Below are 22,677 nucleotides of genomic sequence, written 5' to 3' on the forward strand. Positions count from 1 at the left end.
AACTGGCAGAAACCAGCATGGAGGTTCGTGAAGTCAGGGAAGACGTCCGGGAGATGCGACGCCTGCTGAAAGCATTCCTCTCCAACAAAGAAATGAGTTCGAAGGGAATCACCAACACGAACAAACGTCGTCCGGACTGGGCAGAGGCATGCAGCGAACAACAGATCGATGCCCCTACAGCCGCAGTTATTTCCCAGGATTAGCGCACGGAGGATGAAACTGTAAAATCTCCTGTGGCCGGAGACGATGTCACAAACATTATAGTAGAACCTGCAGAATGCGCTCCTTTGACAAAGATAGGAGGGCTTGGCGATGTTGCTGGGGCTTTACCGAAGGCCTTGGCTCGGTGTGGACATAGAGTTATGGCTACGGAACCACAGTATAGTAACTATGCAGAAATCCAAGAAACAGGAGTGCGCAATAGATGTAAGGTGGAGGGGCAGGATATAGAGGTAACTTTCTCTCATGCTTATATTGATGGCATGGATTTTGTGTTCATAGACAGCCTTATGTTCCACGACATAGAGAAAAATACATATGGGGAAGGCCGAGAGGATATTTTAAAACGCATGGTCCTCTTCGGTAAGGCCGCCCTTGAGGTCCTCGACTGTAAGCATACCCGGTGCATTCTTATGATCCACAACATTGCACACCGGGGTCGTGGTCCAGTACGTGATTTTTGTTATGTGGATCTTCCACAAAACTACTTCAAACTATATGACCCAGGAGGTAGGGAACACTTCAATGGCCTTGCGGCTGGCCTGAGTGCAGCAGAGCGGGTAGTCACTGTAAGCCATGGTTACGCCTAGGAGCTGAAAACTAAAGAAGGTGGAGGGGGTCTGCATCAAATAGTCCAACGTTATGCACTGAGAAACGGGCCAGTCCTGTTGTTCATACTATTGGTGGAGTAAGAAATAGCGTGCAACCGTTTGATCCATTCGCAGAGTCCCAAGCCATGTATCCTGAACACGAGCTTGAGGACAAGCTCGTAGTCCAGGAGGGGTGTAATGTTATGGGCACACCATCCGGCAGCGCACTGCGGAGCAGTCATAGGCAGCAGCACGCACGACAGGCCGCACAGTAGCAGGTACTGCCTGGCAACGCCGCACAGCAGCACGCACCGATAGCGCGCAACGCGCACCGCACGCATTGCACGACAGCACGCACTGCGCACACGCTCGATGCCGCACGACAGCGGCACCATGAGCCGCGCGCACGCACCGCGCGGCAACGACACCATGAGCCGCGCGCACGCACTGCGCGGCAGCAGCACCATGAGTTGCGCGCACGCACCCGACAGCAGCAGCAGAGTGGGGCCCACACGATAGCTCATAGGGGTGGGCCCACCATTTTCTGGACACGTCAAGCCAACTCGCCGCCAGCTTACCTTATCCTTATCTTTATCTAATCTTATCTTTATCTTTATCTTAAGTAAGAGTGAGTTACCATGAGGAGTAGGTAATTAGGAGTTTGAGTTTAATTAGGAATTCCTTTCTGTAATCTCCTATTTAAGGAGCTACGAATTGAAATAAAGGCATTCAGTTTTCGCAGCGAAGAAAATAGTGAGGAGAGTTCGGGTGGTCTCTTGGACAAATCACCCCAAGGGAGAGTTCGAGTGGTCTCTTAGACAAATCACCCATTCAGTTTCCGCAATAGGGTTTGCACGCAAGGGAAGGCGCAAGGGGAAGCTAGGAGTTCGCACCATGGACCGGCCCATGACGGGATCCTACGCGCAGGATCATAACAGTTTAGATTTGAGAAACTATTGTTTGCCCTGATTGCGATGAGGGATTTATTGGGGAAATCATTGAGCCCCCTTGTTCTGCACATGCAACCGGTAGGTGCTGACATTCAGAGTACGAATCTAGGGTTCCACCGCAACTGAAGGAACATTGGTAGATTGTTTACCTTTTAACCCTATTATTGTCCATCGAGGCCTACATGGCGACACTGAAGGCGGTGGTGGAAAGAGGGGAAACTTTGAGCTTTACTACGGTGACGACTTTGGTTCAAGACTCCATCTACTACCCGTAAGCATGTTAGATTTCTTGATGGGTTCAGGCTTTGACCGTTTTCTCGAACAACTGGCTCAGATTGAGATCATTAGGGTAGGGCACTATGAACATCCCTTGGCGTCAAAGGCTGCCGTCGAGTCGATGCCGACCATTGAGATTATCAACAGCCATGCTGTCACTGAGTCTCACTGTGTTGTCTGCAAGCAGCCCTTTGAACTTGCACAAGTGACGGCAAGAACCACCCGCCATTAGTGCAAGCGAGCAAAATTGAAGAGAAAGCCATGGCAAGAGGACCGAAGACTGAAGAGTAAGCCCCCCAAAGCTCTGCTAAACCGAACACAGACTGCAAGGAGAATAGAAACAAATAGAAACCCCATCCCTCTCCAAGACCAAGAAACAAAGAGAATGAGAGTGGGAGAGACAAAGAGAAGAGAGAGAGAGGGTGCAAATTTCTGCATCCTAATGTAGAGGATGCAAATTGTCTCTGAGAAGCTGAATCTCCTCACATGTTAGAATGAGAGTCACGTGCAAAATAATGGATTATCCTCACACGCCTACTTTATAATCTGCACGTGGAGATACCATTCTCTCAACGCTGAATGCATGATCCACGTATCCCAATTCCATATTAATAAATAGATATAAGATAAGATAACTTATTATTTTGTCTAAGCGAATATTTGTTTACTTGGCCTTTTTTGCTGACTGTATTTTCTTGGACTATCTGAGCATTGCCAAATGAATTTTGTCTTATTAGACTTGAAAGAAGAAAACTGCACGCTTCTTAATTATCTTATTTAATTAAAGACAAAACAATAAGCCATTCAGTCTAGCCACTTCAGCCGGCCCCTTACATGAAAAGAGAATATCCTTAGCTCATTACTTCAAGACTTAATGTATTTATGACGAGGACAGTCCTCATCAGTTCATCATATATTCTGCAGATGTGAACATGAAAGCAGGGATTCCATTATATGCACAATACAATATATATTATTCTGGTGGGCCAAAACAATGCATTCAAGTTGGTGGCAAGAATCATTCCAGGTGAGTGGGTGGTATGGATTATTTTCTGGACCCAATGACTTAAAGTGAGTAACATAACTTAGACAATAATGATGAGCCATACTGTTTGAAATAATTATAACAGCTATTTTAATGGTGATTGCTTCATTTTTTTTCTTCATCTTTTCTTCTTTTCTGTCATGCAAACACAACTCACTTACATTTCTTGGGGACCATGTAATAAAAAATTGGACATGATAAGGTTTGAGCAAAAAGGAATGTAACCTGGTAGGTAGGTTTAATTTAAAACAGATTGACATTTTTCAGTCTTTTATAAGCGGCAATCACAAGTTTGCTAGCTGATTATTCTCAAAAGAAGTTCATGATAATTGGGGTGGTGTTTGGCATTGTGGTAGATATCCATTTCATTTAGGGGTGTCAATGGACCGGTTTTGGACTCGACCCTTCAATTTGGATGGATTGGACGGATCAATAAGACCTATTGGATTGGATCAATCCAGTCCAAAATATTTATTAGATTGGATTGAATCTGGTTCGTTCATAATAAATTCATATTGGATTGGATTTGATTAAGCCAATATCTAGTCCGTTGATATAAGATAATAATATAGGTGTCAATGGACTGGGTTTGGGTTGAACCAATCTAAATTAAAACGAATTTGAATAGATTGGATGGTCCAGATATTGAATTGGACTTATCCAAAATAGTCCAAAATATTCATTGGATTGGATTGGACCTGGTCCATTTGTAATGGACTCACATGGGATGGATCAGATTAGACCAAATCCAGTTCAATTGACACCCCTAATTTCATTTGGTTTCCAATGTATATTGTTTGGGTATTTTCAATGTTGTGGTAATCTGGTAGATGAATGCACCATACATTGGAACATTCAATAAATTGGTTCAATACATTTTATCAATATATATATAAAATCGGGGTCAAGGCGGGGCATGGACCTCAATCTCCATCCCCAACCCCATCAAGTCGGGGGTCAAATCCCCGTCGGAGATGAAAAAAATTGCCATCTCTACTTGTCACCTCTCTAACTGGGATGCATGGGATCAATTTGTAGAACTACAAGCTCTATGTGACATTGCTAGCGGACCTTATATGCACCTTGCTAGCGGACCTTATAATTCTTGTAATGTATAGTGTGTAACATTAAAAAAATATGTCAGTTGATCCCTTTCTTATAAAACAAGTAACACCTCAAAGGACATTTCATGTGAATAAATTAATCTAAAAAACATTAATTGTATAAAACATGGATTGCATTAAGAGATACATTCTAAAATTTATCAGGGAAAAATCAACACCATACATGAATTGCATTGTATAAGAGATGTTTGGTTAGCTCCTTTGTTTTGGAAATCAGGGACTTCTTAAAAGAGGCTTGGCCTTTTGATTTCATGAGTTTTTAGTTAATTCTTTGGTAATCATAAAGGTTTGCATTGTAGAAGAGGTGTGCATAATCCCAATTATCATTATTTCATTGTTTTCAACTGTTCTTTGTGTGCTATAGAAAAAAAAAAAGCTGGACCCCTTTGACAAATCAACCCATAAAAATAAAAAGGACACCTAGCTTAAATAAATAGTATAACATAAGGTGCACGTATCTATGTTTGAGGTGCATGGTAATATAACATAATTTAATACTAAAAAGTGAATGAAGAAAAAAAAATTATAATAATAATTATTATTATTATATGATTTGTTTAATTTAAGTTAGATTCAGATATCCATTTAATCATGATTGGACCAAATCCAATTTCACACCTACATGAAATATCATTTGTTAGCATTAAAATTCTTCATAATTAAGTAAAATTAAAAATTTAGAAAGACTTATATATTTATTTATAGTGCTTTTTTATTCGATATTTAATCTTATAAAATATGCTAATTTATATTGAATTCGAAATCTTGATTTACACATCTGTTGGATACCAAATCAAATTCAGGTCACGTATATTCTCATATCATATGCAGGGGTGATCATGGGCTAAGCCGGGCTGGGATTTGCACTTGTGAGTTGTGACAATGTTTTAAAAAGCAATATGAAAATGGAACCACCTTGACAACTGGTTTCCAGGTCAACGGTTTGATCATATGGGTCAAACGGTTCAAGCAGTTTGGCAAATTCAACCCTTAGACTGGAATATTATGATAAAAATCATACATACATACATGTACATACAAACACACACACACACACACACACTCAGGAGGAAGATGCAATGTTCACTAGTGATGATGACAGTGGCGACGTTTCTCCCCGACTTTTTGGATATCTCTCTTTCTCTGATCTCATATCTTACTTCTAAGATCTTGCTTTTCTCTTTCTCTCTGTTATCTCTCTCTAATCCCCCCTCTCTCTCTCTCACACACACACACATAGATCTCATATTTGAGATCTTGTTTCAATACTTTCCCCATCTATCAATCTCCTCTTTTATCTGTTAATGGTCATCCTTAAAAAGAAATTAAATAATTTTTATTCAACCACAATCTGTTGTTCAGGTAAGATGGTTTAACAGTTAGGTCAGTGGTTCTCTGGCCAATTCAACGTTTTTTTTTTCCAAAAAATAAAGCAATTTAGTCCAAAACTGGACCTGGAAGCATGTCTAGTTCCCAAGTCAAACGACCCGATTGTTTAGTCCAATTCGGTTTTCAAAATAGTGACCCGTGATAATGGCTATAGCCTAAGCATCTTCTTGGGGTTTGTGCCTAAAACAATAAGCCCAAACTTGACATTCCTAATTCCATGCCTATAACTCAAATGCGGCACATGTTATGAACACATATCTCTATTTTTTGATGCGGCACAGGTAATATAGGCCATTCAAGAAAGGGCCAACATTGGCAACTGGATAACTCAAATGCATATCGGAACCATAATGCACAATATCACAAAATTTGAAGACATTCAAGCATAACATATCCCTAGAGATCAAAATAATTTAGTACTCTAGTAAGTTTGATGTAAATATTATATACGACTCTTCTGGGCTTCATGTACTTTCAAATTATCAATATATTTTATTTTATTTGGAAAAAAATTCCATGCCTATAACTTGTATTATAAATACATTAAATATATAATACTTTATATTATATGCAAATAATCTATGTAGAAAAATTATTTTATACATTCTATAATATAAAATATGAATTATAAATATCATATTATAAAATTTATATATAAAACATACAATATAACATAAAAAATAATATGTAAATGTGTAACTATTAATAAATGTGGTTCAGGTCTTAAGTATTGAGCCCAGGACCAACCTAATATGGGTCCGAACAGAAAACATAGGTCCAAGCCCAAAATTGCCCAGCTGGGCGAAAATGATCAAACCTAAAGCCTTGTTAATTTTTGGTAAGTTATTTATCCAAGTAAGGAAACACTTGGCAAGTGCATCTACCCATGTTCTTTTATTTTTGTTCCATCCAAGTGCTGGCAATTTTCTCTAGGTGAAAAAGTTATTTACCCACTTAAGAAATGAAGATCACTTAGGGCTGTCTATTTATTGGTCAATGGGTATCTTTTTCCTATCGACCAACTTTACAATGTTGTTTTTTTTTTTTTTGAAATTTAGTAATGAACCACATGGTAAAATCAACTCCATAAAGTAACTTTTTCACATGAAAGAAATTCTATAAAACATATTGGATAAGTGAATTTACCCCGAAAACATTTATCTAGATAATTTACAAAGTTGTAAATGAACGAGGCATGATAAGTAATACAAAAAAAAAATCCTCATCCCAACACAAATCTAAAAATAAAAAACATGAATTTCTTATCAATAAAATAAATTGATAATCTGACCAACTCCTAAAATCCAAAAAAAAAACGAACGCCACCTAACATATCCGACCGTTTATATCAAGGGAACTCCGCATCGTAGATCATTCATGACCAGTTGACCTTTTTGATGGTTTAGACGTTAGTCGTTAACTCGTTACTCCTACCGCGGGTTTTGCATTCCCGCGGATCCCAATGATCCCAAGTCCCAACCAAAAATAACAAAAGGCGCCACAGCACTTCGCCTTGCTTTCATCGCAGAACGTTCGAAATCGCGCCAAAAAACAACCCTCTAAATTTAACGCTGCCCGAGACATTACCGAGAACAACGGCAGGCGAGCACGTGCTTCCAATTCTCGCAACTTCCCTCCACTATTCGGGCATCATCTCCCACTTATTTTAGATTTTTACCCTCATCGTCATTCGCATTTACACCCTGTACACGACTCTCCTGAGCCGTTCATCCGGTGGAGCCCACATGTTTTCCAAGACAGTGACATGAGTAGCACTTTCTCCTCACGAGGAGTCGATGGAAAAGGAGGCTTTGGCTGAAGGAGACAACACATTGGGCGGTTACGAAACTCGTCCCCGGGAAACTAGCGATGGAGCCCACCCAACTAAACGACTTCGATGTGACCGCGTGGTCATCCGCTCGCTTGCCACGTCGCTTTCCAATGAGACAAAAGACGTTTTCGTTGAAGATTGCAGAGATCAATACAAGGTTATGGCGATAATAATAAAGAAACTGCCTCCTACATTTATTTAATTAATTTAAAATTTAAAATTAATAATAGTTGGAAAAAGCTTACGACGAAACGCAAAGTGCATGTAAAGGAGGGACTCGTGTGAATCCCTCCCTTCTCGCCTTTCTTTCTTCTCTGCTATTTGTGGGTGGTGCTCTCTCTCTCTCTCTCAAGTTTTCCGTTGTTTTTGTGGAGAAGACGAAACCCTAGAAATCCAGAGTAGGTGCGTCCGAGGATCATTACATATTTATGTTTGTTTTTGTAATTCTATTGTTTTTTTGCAGAATCTGATTTTCTGCAGTTTTTTTTCGGTTTTGATTGAAATATTTGATCCGTTTATATCTGGATTCAACATGAAGACTGTTAATTGATTGTGTTGTGTAATTATTTGGGTTTTTGATTGGATTTCGTTGTTGTTCATGAAAATTTTGTGGTTTATGAGTTGGATCCTTTTCTTTTTGTATTCAGAGAGTTAAATCGCATATCAAAGCCCTGAATCAAGTTTGAGACGCGGAGATTGGATTTTTTTGATCTGCACTGGTTATTGGATGTTGCCGTGTTTTACAGAGGATTAAGAATCATAATAAGAGATTTTCGTGTTATTTTTTGAAAACAATAAAGGTGACGGGGCTTCTTGATCAGGAGATGTTGACACGATTTTCTCAAGTTAACATACTGGGAGCAATTTTTTAGGCTATCCTTTTTAATATGGAACTTAGTGGAGGTTTAATTATCGGCCCGCTGGGTGTCGTACGAATGGGATGAGTGGAACCCAATGAAGAAAATGGGGGATGTGGACACACATGAAGAACGTTCAGCATCTCCACCTTGGGCCTTAGACCAATTTCCTGAGGATGCAATTAGAGTTTCTGGTGAGACAGTGCAAAATGTGCATACGGGTAGTGCTAACATGCCACCTCTGGCACCGGGGCATCGACGCAGTCAAAGCGAGGTTGCATCTGCTGGACACAAACGAAGTAATAGTTTCTCGAGATGGAAGACTCAGATGCAGAAGGCTTGGCGGTGGGGTGGCAATGTAAAGGAACAGGAGCGATCAAGTTTCAACCCAGAGATCCTGGCTAACCAAAAGCGTCAGTGGTACAGACTTAACTCCAAGAGCATGGTATGCCACTTTTTGATTCCTTACGGTTATTTCTATTTTTTCCTTTTAATTAGGCATTGGGTTCATGTGGGTTATGGATTTTTTAGCTTTACCTTTCTATTGAAGCTTAAAACAACAGTGGAGCTTTTACAATATCACAGCTAAGTGGAAGCTTTCCATCCATATGTGATATGAGGAACAATCATTTATGTTACTTACTCCAAAAACAATTATTTATGTTCCTTCTTGAGTTAACTTTGCATCACGAGAACAGTCATGATCCCTGGGACTTTTACTGCTAACATATAATTTAATTGGACTTTTGTGATCAATAAGCATATCTTTTGTCTAAAAGGGTGATTTTAGTATATCAAATACATTAATGAAACAGATGAAATCTTACAAGTTATTACAAATTCTGAAGAGTATGGAAATTCCATCTACTCACTTTTTCTATGCACCAGCCAGGTGCTTTCCAGAGTAAGTTTCTATGTGCTTCCTTTTAGTGAGTAGCCAACTTTAGCATGATAACAGGCACTCACACTCACTCAGGGTGAAAGCTACATCTTTACCCATATTCCCTCTAAATGCTTTAATACCTCTGTGGCCTACCAAAAAGTTCAATTGTGAACTGCATATCGACTTACATATAAAAATTGCAAAAAGTAGAGAGGAAAATCCAAAAGTGAACAAGTATGGAAAAGCCTCTTATACAATTTTGTGAAATTTAAACAATAGTCCCTATATGGAAAGTAATTTTATGCAGTTTTTTGAGAAAAGAGAATGGATTTCAATAATGATACATTATATACCTCTCAATGCTTTTTAAATTTTAATAGAATTATTGCCTTGCCTCATTACATTAGGGTGGGATAACCATGATTTAAAATGTAAACATATTTCCATTTCCATGGATACTAACACGATGTATTACTGGAATTGACATATTCCTAAGTGAAAACTATTGCTGCTATCTGGCTGGAGTAGGCAAGATGGTATTATAGCATAATGAGTTGGCAACAATAGAAATTAATGAGAGATTTGCTTTGGGAATCGAGACAAGGAAAAACGCTGGTGAAGTGGGAAATTGTGTGTGGAAACAAAGAGGAGGGCGGTTTGGGTCTAGGAAAGGTGGTTCGGAAAAAATCTAGTGTTATTGGGGAAGTGTTTATGGCGGTGGCCTTTAGAGAGACAGAGAAGTTATGGCATGAGGTGGTGGGAAGTATTCATGGTAGATCAGAGGATGGGTGGGATGTTGGTGTATCAAGGTGGGATACTTTAGCAACACCTTGGAGAGCCATTCATAGTGTTCTTCCTCAGTTTCTTAGGTACGTCAGGTATGAAATTTGTTTTGGAAACATTGTCTGATTTTGGGAGGATATTTGGGTTGGAGATATCCCTTTAAAGGACCTTTTCTCTTTACTTTTTTCTGTCTCCTTGTATAAGAAAGAGGCTGTTTCAAACTTTATCTCACCTATGGGAACCCCCTTGGCTTCGAATTGGGATTTTGGCTTCTGTAGGGGGTTAAGGGATGAGGAAATTGATTCCCTCTCTAATTTGATTTGTCTCCCGAACTAGATTTGTTTGGATCCTTCTAATCTAGGCAAAAGGGTTAGTTCCCAGTTCCAAAGGGACCTTCTCTTGTGCTTCTTTTCATAAGTCCCTTTGTCAGTCTTCCTCTCAACAGGTTTTCCCTTCAAAGGAAATTTGGTGTAGGCCGGTTCCCCATAAGATAATGGCCTTTTGTTGGGAAGTGTATCATGGGAAAGTGAACACTTTAGATAACTTACAGAAGAGAAGACCTTTCCTTTGTATTTCACCCAACTAGTGTACTCTCTATAGAGCTTGTGGGGAGGATTGTTACTATCTACTAATGTCCTGTCCTTTTTCTGTAGCATTATGGGCTTGACTTTTTTTGTTGTTTGGTGTAGGTGGAACATGCCAGTAGAAGTATGCATGATCTTTAACTCTTCTATCTTCATTTTGCCTAGAAAGATGGAGAATTATGTGGAGATGTGCTAGAGCAGCCTTGATTTGGACAATTTGGGGAGAGGAGTAGCCAAGATGTAAAGGCTTGTGTGTTGAATAGGGCAATCCATTGGTTAAAGACTACAGGACTATTTCGTAAATTCTCCTATTCAGATTTATGGAAAAATTGTTAGCATTAGCAAGGTGTTCATTCGGTAAGATTAGGGTAGTTGTATGATGGATTCCATTACTTGAAGGCTCACTGAGGCTAAACTTTGATGGAAGAATCGGGGCAATCTAGGGCGCTTTGGAATGGGGGGGGGGTCTGAGAAACGAGCTTTGAGAGATTGTACTTCTCTACTTGGGTCCCTTGGGATTTGGGGATTTAGTAAGAGTAGAACTACTAGCAGCCCTGTAATGCAATTTGCAAGTCAGGCAAATCAGTTGGGTGTATGGTAGCTTCTTGTTGAAGGGGATTCCAAGTAGACCTGTTCATGGGCTGGGCCAGGCCAAGCTTTGCCTTTACATTAACAGAGTATGCTCAGGCCTGAGCCTGAGTTTGGCTCGGCCATCGGGCCTAGGTCTTGAGCCTGAGCCCGAGTCCGACCCCGACCAGAAATTTGGAAAAATATTTTTTCTATTTTATTCAATTAAAAACCATTTTATTTATATTAAAAGACCTCAAAACCTAAAAAAATAATGAAAGATCTCATTATTACTTGAAAAAAGAGAAGAATAATAAAGAAAAAATATAATATATATTTTTATTTATATAATACATTATCAAGTTGGGTTTGGGCTCGAGTTGGGCTTTTTTGAAAACGCCCAAGCCTAGCCCGAAAGAAGGTCGGGCCCAGTGTTTTAGGCCCGGGCCCGTGGGCCTGAAATCCTGTCCAAGCCCGACTTAGATTGGGCTGGGCCGGGCCAAGCTGTCGGGCTACTTGGCCCATGAACATGTCTAATTCCAAGTTGGTGGTGGGGTGGTTGAAGAACCTTGTAGTGATATAGTGGACCAGACCTGATATTTTTACTTGTGGTCCCATAAGTTCAGTTTTTTGTTGCTTATTTTTGCTTTGTGCTTTCTTGTACTTTTATAGGTAGCAGGGCATTTTTGTCCTTTTACCTAATGTTATGTTAAACACATATAAATAATACTGCTTAGGGCGGCAGTAATAGAACATTTTGCCCCTATTCCTCTCCTATTCTTCTCTTTTCTTCTCTCTTCTTCTCTTTCGATTTCTAGGTTATTTTTCAACCTAAAAGTTTTGCTAACAGTAGTAACTTTAAGTTGGTATCAGAGCATCTGGGTACTGTTTTGACTTCAAGTATGTATATAAAGACCAAATTTCTGGTTTTTTGATTTTCGTTTGATTAATGGAGCAATACGGAAGTGATTTCAAGCAGGTGCCAGTTTCTGAGCTTGGCTCGGTAGGTTCCGTTTTGATTGGTGTGACCACAATTAAGTTAGATGGAACCAATTATCTTGCTTAAGCACACTCTATAAGGATTTATGTCTGTAGTAGAGGAAAATTAGGGTATCTCACAGGCAGTAAGGTGAAACCCGAAGAGATAGACCCTGAATTTGAGAAATGGTTGCAGAACTATACAGTCATAGGATGGTTGGTCAACTCAATGCAGCCTCATATAAGTCAACACTATCTCTAGATGTCCTCGGCCAAGGAGATCTGGGACAGTGTTACTGAAACCTATTTATTATGATTTGGCCTGTCCTTGAGTTCTGTTAGTCTGATAACAACCAAGAAGAGAGAAGAAGAAAGAAGAAAGAAAGAGAGAGAGAAAAGAGGAGAAAAGGAGAGAAGAAAAGTCTGGTTCGAATGAGAGAAAAATTACCTCTCCCATTTGGCCAGACATGTTTTATATTACCAACATAATGGAAAAGACACATGTGCCCTTACTTAAGTGAGGGACACGTTCTAATATAATATTACAGATCAACAACCTCAACATAAGTATAAAGACAGAAATACCCCTACACTAACACTCCCCCTCAATCTGGTGAGTATATATCATATAATCCCAGCTTGTTACATATGTAGTCCACTCTTCCCTGACTCAACCCTTTTGTAAATAAGTCTGCCCACTGGTTCCCTGTGTTAACATATGCAGTGTCTATCACTCCATTCAGCACCTTCTCTCTCATAAAGTGACAGTCAACCTCTATGTGCTTGGTTCTTTCATGAAACACCGGATTAGAAGAAATATGAACTGCAGCCTGATTGTCACAATAGAGCTTCATTGGAGTGTTAACATTGTATCCTATCTCCTGTAGAATGTTCCTTAGCCACACTAATTCACAAGTAGTATGTGCCATAGCTCTATATTCTGCCTCTGCATTGCTTCTCGCCACGACTGTCTGCTTCTTACTTTTGCATGTCACTAGATTACCCCCAAGAAAAGTGCAATAGCCTGTGGTAGACCTCCTATCAGACATAGAAGCGGCCCAGTCAGCATCAGTATATCCTCTTATTTCAAGTTTTCCACCACTTTTGTATATCAAACCACGACCAGGAGCCCCTTTTAAATACCTCACAATTCTTAGAACCGCATCCCAATGAGGAACCAGAGGTTTCTGCATGAACTGACTTACCACACTAACCGCAAATGAAATATCTAGCCGAGTAATGGTTAGGTAGTTCAGTTACCTACAAGTCGCCGGTATCTGTCAGGGTCTTCAAACACTTCACCCATATCATTGCTTAGCTTAGTATTTGTTTCCATAGGTGTTTCAGTTGGTTTAGCACCTAGCAAACCTGTTTCCTCCCACAAATCAAGCACATATTTCCTCTGACACAAATTAATACTATGCTTAGACCTTGCTACTTCTATCCCTAAGAAATATTTTAATTTACCAAGGTCCTTTGTTTGAAAATGTTCCTGTAGAAAAGTCTTCAACCTGTCAATGCCCATTTTATCATTCCCAGTAATAACAATATCATCTACATACACCACCAATAGGATTTTTCCTGCTTGAGAGTCATGACTGAAGACGGAATGATCAACTTGGCATTGTTTCATACCGAACTTCTTTACCACCACACTGAACCTACCAAACCATGCTCGAGGAGACTGTTTAAGCCCATAAATAGCCTTCTTTAGTCTGCATACCTTACCATCCTCCCCCTGAGCAACAGACCCCGGTGGTTGCTCCATATAGACCTCCTCGAGCAAATCACCATGCAAGAAAGCATTCTTATATCAAGCTGATGGAGGGGCCAATCATACATAGTAGCAAGAGAGATCACAACATGAACCGAACCTATCTTAGCAACTGGGGAGAAGGTCTCTGTGTAGTCAATATCATAGGTTTGGGAGTACCCTTTTGCAACCAATCGAGCTTTCGGGCGCTCTACACTACCAATCAGGTAAATACTTAACAGTATAAACCCACTTACAACAGACAACTTGCTTCCCAGGAGGAAGAGTGGTGAGGTCCCAAGTATGTTTATGAGTTAGAGCTGAGAGTTCTTCTTCCATTGCACGACACCACCCTAGAGAGGCAAGGGCTTCCTGTACCTACTTAGGGACAACAACTGAGGATAACAAAGAGATAAACTGGCGATGGGAAGCGGAAAGGTGAGTGAGTGAAACATAATTAGAAATAGGATGAAGGGTACAAGTGCATTTACCTTTCCGCAAGGCAATGGGAAGATCAAGATCAGATACTGGGTTTGGGGCTGGTGTGGAAACAACTGCCGGATCTGTCGACGTTGATGGAGCCGAAGGAGTAGCAGCCGGTACATGTGGGCGATGTGTATACACTTGACGGATAGGTGGCCGTTCAACAGGTGGCGGCACTGGAGGCAAGGACTTGGTCATGGCTGGAACAAGGGGAACAGAATCCGCAATTGGAAGTGGAAGAGGAGGAGGTGATGAGGAGGAAGAAGCATCACCGGACCCCAAGAAAAACGGAGTAGACTCAAAGAAGGTAATATCAACACACACAAAGGAACGTTAAGAAATAGGATGATAATACTTATACCCTTTCTGGGTTCGGGAATAGACAAGGAAGATGCACTTAATGGATCATGCATCTATCTTGTCCTTCCCGGGGCCCAGATTATGGACGAAGCAGACACACCCAAAAACCCGAGGAGAAAGAGGAAACGAAGACAAGGTGGGAAACAAGGTAGTGAATGGGGAATGACCATCAATGATAGATGTGGGCATCCGATTAATCAAGAAGCAAGAAGTAAGCACCGCATCACTCCAAAAGGGTTTGGCAACATTCATTTGATGCATGAGCTGTTTCCAAAAGATGACGATTCTTTCTCTCAACCACCCCATTTTGTTGTGGGGTGTAGGTACATGAGGTCTGATGTATAATGTCATGTTGGTCCAAGTATTCTTGAAATGATGAAGAGAAATATTCACGGCCATTGTCGAAATGAAAAATTTTAATGTGAACCCCAAATTGGTTGCGAATCTCAGCATAAGATTTTTGGAAGATGGTAAACAATTCACTCTTTTCTTTCATTAAATAGAGCCACGTCATCCTTGAATAATCATCAGTAAAAATGACAAAATATCTATATCCATTATATGACATCACTTTATAAGGACCCCAAACATCTGAATGAACCAAAGAAAAAGGACTCAACACACGGTTATCTACCCTAGGACTAAAGGGAACAAGATGATGTTTCCCCAACTGACACGACTCACAATCTAAAACAGAAAGTTGACTCAATGAAGGAACCAAAGATTTCAAAACTTTCAGCGAAGGATGACCAAATCGACAGTTCCACTGGAGAGGAGAGAGAGATGACTGGAGAGCTGTTGATGTTCTTCCACCACTGTCAAGATAATACAATCCACCAGCTTCATGCCCTCCACCAATCTTCATCCTCGTCTTGAGATCTTGAAAAACACACAAAGAAGGGTAAAAAGTAATAGAGCAATTGAGTGACTTGGTCAACTTACTAACATACATAAGGTTAAATGGAAATTTAGGGACAGAGAAAATTGAGGATAAAGATAAGGGGGTCATGTTAACATTGCCAACACCACAAATCCAGGATGTGGAACCATTAGCAAGGGTAACAGATTGTGATGTTGAGCAATGAGAGAGGGAAGAAAACACACCTGGAGTTCCAGTCATGTGATCAGAGGCTCCAGAGTCAATAATTCGGGGATTGGGTGTGGATGCCAAACAAGCCATACCTGAGTGTGCGAAAGTAGCCGTGTTTTGCTAAGATGTGGATTGGACAAACCTCTCATAGTCATCACGGGGAACACTCACCATCTCCTTCTCGGGAACATCTGTGGATGTAGGAGGCATCTGATCAGCTGAATGACTCTCTTGTCTGAAACTGGTGTCACTTGTCAGGGCATGATTGGCCCAAGTTGAGGGTAGACCATGCAAGTCATAACAATAATTAATGGTATGTCCATCCATACCACAATGAGTACATCTCCTCGGACCCGAGCCACGTCCTCTGCCACGGGCTCCCCTTGAATCTCTACCTCCAGTACGACCACCACCATGGTTATATGTAGGTCCACCACCACCACTACGGTCATATACCGGACCACTGCTACCACCACGGCCAGACTGAGCTTTTCGAGCTCCACCTCTAACACCACGGCCCCTTGATACTCTACAAAGGCTGATCTATCAGAAACATTAGAGTTGTCAGTAGATCCAATGGAAGTCCTCCAAAGTCGAGCAAACACCTCTTCTAAGGAAGGGAGAGCTGACTCTCCTAGTATCTGAGCCCGCACTGGTTCATACTCAGATTTCAACCCCACCAAAAATCGAGTCACATTAAGTTGTTCTCTCTGTTGTTGTTGAATTTTGACATCAGAAGTGAGGGGGTGATAAAAATTCAACTCATTACGAATGTTTCTCATACTAGCATAGTACTCCTCAAGATTCTGATTGCCCTGTTGCAGATTAAAGTATTCCTGATACAGCTGATATACTCTGGTTGTATTGTCTTGACTGGAATACAACTTCTTAGCATGGTCCCACACATCTTTGGCAATGTCAAGAAACATGAAATTTACACTAATCTTGGGTTCCATACTGTTCCATAACCACGTGATAATCTGTGCATCCTCTTGTTCCCAATCATCATAATCATGAGAATCGGTGGAGGGCTTTTCGTCCCTTATGTGTTTCACCTTCTTTTTTTCCTTAAGAAAGACTTCTACAGATTTAGCCCAAGGTACATAATTCTCTCCATTCAGTTTAATGGAGGTCATTTGAACATTCAGGTAGTCAGTAGGTATCATCACATTAGATTTGCTATCATTGTTATCTCCCTTTGCTGAATTCTATTATTACTGAATTCGGCACACTGCACACTACTTGATCACACTGGTTTCTGCACTTATTGCTGAAGATTGCACTCTTTACACCACAAACCCTACCCCATGACTACCTGAATTCTCACCACTATATGAGGATCACTCCCCCTTCGAATCACACAAAAAAAACAGCATAAACCCTAGCACACTAGAATTTGAAATCCCATCATACGATCTGAAACATACTTCCTATTTGATTCATAACAAAAATATGCATAGAAATCTCTTACCTCGTCACCCGAAAAACAAACCACACAAAAAAGAAAATCAGACCACACAAGACACCCACTGCCCCACACGAATCAACCCTCTTCTCTTCATCGATTAGGGGAGGGCATCTTACAAATCACAACAACCAACCATGAACAACACAACTGGAGGCATAAAAACCTCCAAGGGAAGAGGGAAATCACTCATTTTTCAGCCCTTTCCCTTATCTCCAATCGATGGCAGAGAAAACCCTAGATTGAGTGCGGAAAAAACAGAAATCTGGGCAGATCTAAGTTGCTTAGTTGTGCTTTGATACCATATTATGATTCGGCCTGCCCTTGAGTTCTGTTAGTCTGATAACAGCCAAGAAGAGAGAAGAAGAAAGAAGAAAGAAAGAGAGAGAAAAGAGGAGAAAAGGAGAGAAGAAAAGTCTGGTTCGAATGAGAGAAAAATTACCTCTCCCATTCGGCCAGACATGTTTTATATTACTAACATAATGGAAAAGACACATGTGCCCTTACTTAAGTGAGGGACACTAGTTCTAATATAATATTACAGATCAGCAACCTCCACATAAGTATAAAGACAGAAATACCCCTACACTAACACTATTCACAAAAATTGAATGTGGCAAGAGCCTACAACCTGAAAAGTGATGTGAAGAACCTAAGACAGGGGGAGAAGAGTGTAGCAATCTACTATTCTATGCTGAAATTCCTATGGCAGGAAATTGATATTATGAAGACAATTGTATGGGAGAGTACAGTGGATGCATAAACTTTTAGGAAGTTGGTGGAATGAAATAGGGTTATTGAGTTTCTTACAGGACTCAACCCTGAGTTTGACATCATCAGGCAGAATATTCTGGCCAAAGATGAGGTGACTCTTGCCTAGGCATATGCTATGGTAAGCAATGAAGAGAGTAGGCGGCAGGTTCAGTTATAGAGTCCACCTATAGAACACTTTGCACATGTTGGAATAAATTCGAAGGGTCCAACCAAGAAGGAGCTGGTATGTGAATATTGTAAGAAACCGAGGCATACTAAGGACACTTGTTGGAAGCTTCATATTGATATTCTACCTGATAGGTTTATGAATAACAATAGTTTTAAGAAGACCAGTCAGACAGGAAAGCCTAAGATAGCTAATGTTGCCACAATACTCGAAGGAGGAAGTAAGGAGAGTGAAGAGAAGTCAACCATGGAATAGTTGACAACAATGAAGGCAAATTTGGAAAAGTATGGAAGGTTGTTAAATCACTTGGAAGCCACTGTCTCTACATCTCACTCCTCAGGCAACACATCATCATCATTAGCATTTGCTCACTCAGGTATTTGTGCTTCTGCAAACCATGCTTTAGTTTTAGGTAATCATAAAATCTCTTGGATCAATAATTCTAGTGCATCAGACCATATGACCAGCTTGTCTAATCTTTTTTGACAAGGGGTATGATGTTGCGGGCCCGGGAATAGGATCTCGTCACGGGTCGGTCCACGGGGAAAACCTCCTGTTTTCCCTTGTTCCTTCCTGCTCGTGATGAACCTATCTTGGCACCTTCGGTGATTTGTCCAAGAGATCACCAACTCTCCTAACTCACTCTTGACTGAATAATTTGATATCTCATTCAATAATGGGGTCTCCTTAAATAGGAGATTACAAGAGTCCTAATCAAAGGGAGTCTCCTTGCTGAATAGGGAGACTTCCAGTTTTATCTTGCTAAGGATAAGATAAGCTAATCCTAATCTGATAAGCTACTAACAAGATAAGATAAGCTAAGCTAATCCTAATCTGATAAGCTATTAACAAGATAAGATAAGAGATAAGAACAATAAGATAAGAACAAGCAAAATGAGCTAATCTAATCTAGATAAGGCTGCTGTTGCCGAACTGGGTAGGATGAGCATCACTGAATCCTTGCTGCTGCTGGCGGTGGGCCCGGGGCCTGTTGCTGCCGGCGGCGATGGTACGTCTTCCCGAGGAAGGCGTCCATAACATTACTCCCCTCCTGGACTACGAGCTTGTCCTCAAGCTTGAAAGCTGGATATGTGGCTTGGAACTCTGCCAATGGGATCCATGTGGCTTTTGTTGGTGGTAGATCACACCATTCCACCAAGACTTCAAGGATTCCACGATTAAAACGAGAGCAGGTGACAGTTTTAGGCTGGGGGACCAGTTTGCCATCTTTCAAGGGTGGTAGGGAGGGAACTTGGTCAGGGGGAACACCCGTAAATGGTTTCAGCAAGGAGATGTGGAAGACATCATGAATTCGGCTAGTCTCTGGCAATTCCAGCTGGTAGGCCACACTGCCAATCCGTCGCAGAACCTTGTAGGGCCCATAGTACTTAGGGGCCAGCTTCGGGGCAGCCTTGTGGCGCAAGGAGCGCTGCCGGTAGGGCTGGAGCTTCAACCAAACAAATTGACCTGGATCGAACGATAGTTCCCGGTGGTGCTTATCATAGTGGAGCTTCATGCGAAGCCGAGCCTGCTGTAAGCGAATGTGGACGTCGGCGAGGAGGGCGTCGCGGTCCTGTAAGCGAGTAGATCCAAGCTCGTAGGACAGCAAGCGGGGAGGATCCCTGCCGTAAACAACGCGAAAGTGAGTCATGCCAAGGGAGGAATGGTAGGCTGTGTTGTAGCAGTACTCGGCCCAAGGAAGCCATTCCAACCACCGTCGAGGTTGATCGCCTACGAAACAACGGAGATACATCTCGATAGTGCAGTTAACCACTTCCGTCTGACCGTCGGTTTGTGGCCAGTAAGCTGATGAGTAGGCCAGGGTGGTGCCGTGTAGTCGAAATAACTCTTTCCAGAAGGCACCAGTGAAGACCGGGTCTCTATCGCTGACGATGGATTCCGGCAACCCATGTAAGCGAAAGATATGTGTAAAGAAGGCGAGGGAAACCGAAGTGGCACTGTATGGATGTGATAGAGGAATGAAGTGCGCGTATTTAGAGAAGCGGTTGACTACCACAAAGAGAACTGATTTGCCCCCTACCTTGGGAAGTCCCTCAATGAAGTCCATGGAGATGTCGGCCCAGATCTGCGATGGGATGGAAAGGGGCTGAAGGAGGCCTGCCGGGTGTAGGTTTTCCCATTTGTGCTGTTGGCATGTGGAGCAATTCTGGACAAAATCTCGAATAGAAGTCTTCATACCTCGCCAATGGAAATCAGTCCGGACGCGGTATAGTGTTTTTTGAATGCCCTCGTGGGTGGAGTTATGGATGCTAGTGATGATGGTGGGAATCAACGGGCAATCTGCTGGAAGATGGACTCGTCCCTTATACAGTACCAACCCGTCGTGAAGTGACCAATCGGGGTCAGCCGTGCCGGTCTGGATCTTTTGCAGTAAGAGCGACCATTCTGGGGACTGTGGTGCTGCCTTCTTAATGTCGTCAAACAGAGAGATCCGAGGTTGGGAAATGCTACATAGAACCATCACGTCTTCTTCTCGCCTAGACAAGGCATCAGCTGCGCGATTAGAGGATTCCGCCTTATATTCCACCCGGAAGTCAAACCCGAGCAGTTTTCTAACCCAATGCTGCTGAGGGGAAGTGGTGAGACGCTGCTCTAACAGGTATTTGAGGCTGTAATGATCAGTTTTGACGATGAACGACCGCCCCCACAAAAACGGCCTCCAGTGCTGGATGGCTCGGGCAAGGCCGATTAGTTCGCGCTCATAGGCTGGAAGCTTCAAATGCCGGTCAGCCAATCTGCGGCTGAAGAAAGCGATCGGGTGCCCTTGCTGCTATAGTACGGCCCCGATACCCACTCCGGAAGCATCGCACTCGACTGTAAATTCGAGGGCGAAATTAGGTAATTGCAGGACAGGGGTTGAAGACAGTGCATTTCGCAGTGACAGAAAAGCTTCATCAGCTGCGTCGTCCCACCGGAAGGAGTTTCTCTTCAACAGGTTGGTTAACGGGGCTGCCAACACTCCATAGTTCTGTACAAATTTGCGGTAGTAACCCGTTAAACCGAGGAACCCGCGTAAGGCCTTGGCCGATTGAGGTTTGGGCCATTCTGTTATAGCCTGAATCTTGGAACTATCAACTGTTACACCCTGCCCATGGATGATGTGGCCGAGGTAAAGAACCTGTCGCTCCCCGAAGGAGCACTTGGACCGTTTTAGGAATAAGCTGTGTTGGCGTAGGAGTACGAAAACGGTCCTCAGATGGTGGACATGCTCTACCCATGATTTGCTGGAATACCTCGTTCATTAGTGACTGAAATGTAGATGGTGCATTGGAGAGTCCGAATGGCATGACTAAAAATTCGAAGTGGCCATGGTGGGTGCGAAAAGCAGTCTTCTTCACGTCACCGGGAGCCATGCGAACTTGGAAATATCCGGACCTGAGGTCCAACTTAGAGAAATACTGGGCACCATGCAACTCGTCCAGCAGTTCGTCAACAACGGGAATAGGGAACTTATCTTTGATCGTCCGGTCATTGAGTTCTCTATAGTCAACACAGAACCTCCACGTTCCATCCTGCTTCGCCACCAACAGAACCGGCGAAGAGAAGGGGGAGTGACTTTTGCGTATGATCCCTTGGTTCAGCATCGCTGTACATTGTTTTTCTATCTCATCCTTCTGTAAGTGAGGGAAGCGATAAGGCCTGACAACGACTGGTGCTGAACCCGCCACCAAAGGAATACGATGGTCGCAAGCTCGGGAAGGGGGAGGGCCCTTCGGTTCCTGGAACAGATCTGAAAACTCGGCGAGAAGTTTTTCCATGGCTGCCGGTTCTGTCTGGAGTGCATGAACCTGCGGTGTCTTTTCTTTAACCCTGCAACCATGCCATGAAACTTGCTTGCCATTCAGGTGGAAGGTCATGGTGAGTGCGCTGAAGTCCCACAAAATCGGGCCTAGGGTAATTAACCATTTGACCCCAAGAACAATATCAAACCCATCCAATGAGAGTACAAATAAATCAACAAGAATTAGTTCAGAATTGACCTGTACTGGGACGTCCTTACAAATCCCTAGACTGTGAACTTTTTCACCATTTGCGACGGCTACCTGTAGTCGCGGTCGGAGTTCCATTGGTAGTTTTAACTGCAGGGCTGCATGTTCACTTATGAAGTTGTGTGTGCTCCCTGAACCGACGAGAATGCGCACCGGCTGACCTGCGATCTGTGCCTGTAACTGCATGGTCTGAGAGGTTTTAATACCGGTGATCGCATGGAGAGAGATCTCTGGTTCGAATGTGACGGGTTCCCCTTCCTCCTCCTCTTGCTCATCTATGAGAAGGCAAAAAAGCCTCTTGCATCTATGTCCTGCCGAGTAGAGGTCATCACAGTTGAAACATTGACCTCTCGCTCGGCGCTCTGCCATTTCTCCCCTGGTCAAGCGCTTGATGGGAGGAGTGACCATGTTACTGCCTGTACTTGTCACTGCTCTAGAGGTGGTGGTCGTGGGAGGCTTCATTTCCCGGCTGGTAGCAGAAGAGGGGGTCGTTGCTGCTG

General features: G+C 42.3%; 1 protein-coding gene and 1 pseudogene across 11 annotated transcripts in view; both read left to right on the top strand.

Annotated features, from left to right (window-relative positions):
- The first annotated feature begins 92 nt into the window (after positions 1-92).
- Positions 93-911, top strand: LOC148804026 (granule-bound starch synthase 2, chloroplastic/amyloplastic-like; annotated as a pseudogene).
- Positions 912-7,657: 6,746 nt separating this feature from the next.
- The window catches only part of LOC104602732 (DENN (AEX-3) domain-containing protein), a 141,319-nt gene continuing 126,299 nt past the window's right edge, over positions 7,658-22,677 (top strand). For 4 of the 11 annotated variants that reach the window (XR_002022971.2, XR_016080454.1, XR_002022972.2 and 1 more), the window contains exons 1-2: positions 7,663-7,826; positions 8,072-8,726. Coding sequence is in view for 6 of the 11 variants with exons in the window: in XM_088894804.1 (XP_088750930.1) it covers positions 8,379-8,726 (348 nt within the window). In the remaining 5 variants the exon portion in view is untranslated. Of the gene's footprint in view, positions 7,827-8,071; positions 8,727-22,677 lie in introns of all 11 variants that reach the window. The other 7 variants (XM_010266516.3, XM_088894805.1, XR_016080453.1 and 4 more) reach the window with 6 other exon arrangements.

The sequence above is a fragment of the Nelumbo nucifera genome, chromosome 1, assembly GCF_055504915.1.
Source record: "Nelumbo nucifera cultivar China Antique chromosome 1, China Antique-T2T, whole genome shotgun sequence".
NCBI classification, from domain to species: Eukaryota; Viridiplantae; Streptophyta; class Magnoliopsida; order Proteales; family Nelumbonaceae; genus Nelumbo; species Nelumbo nucifera.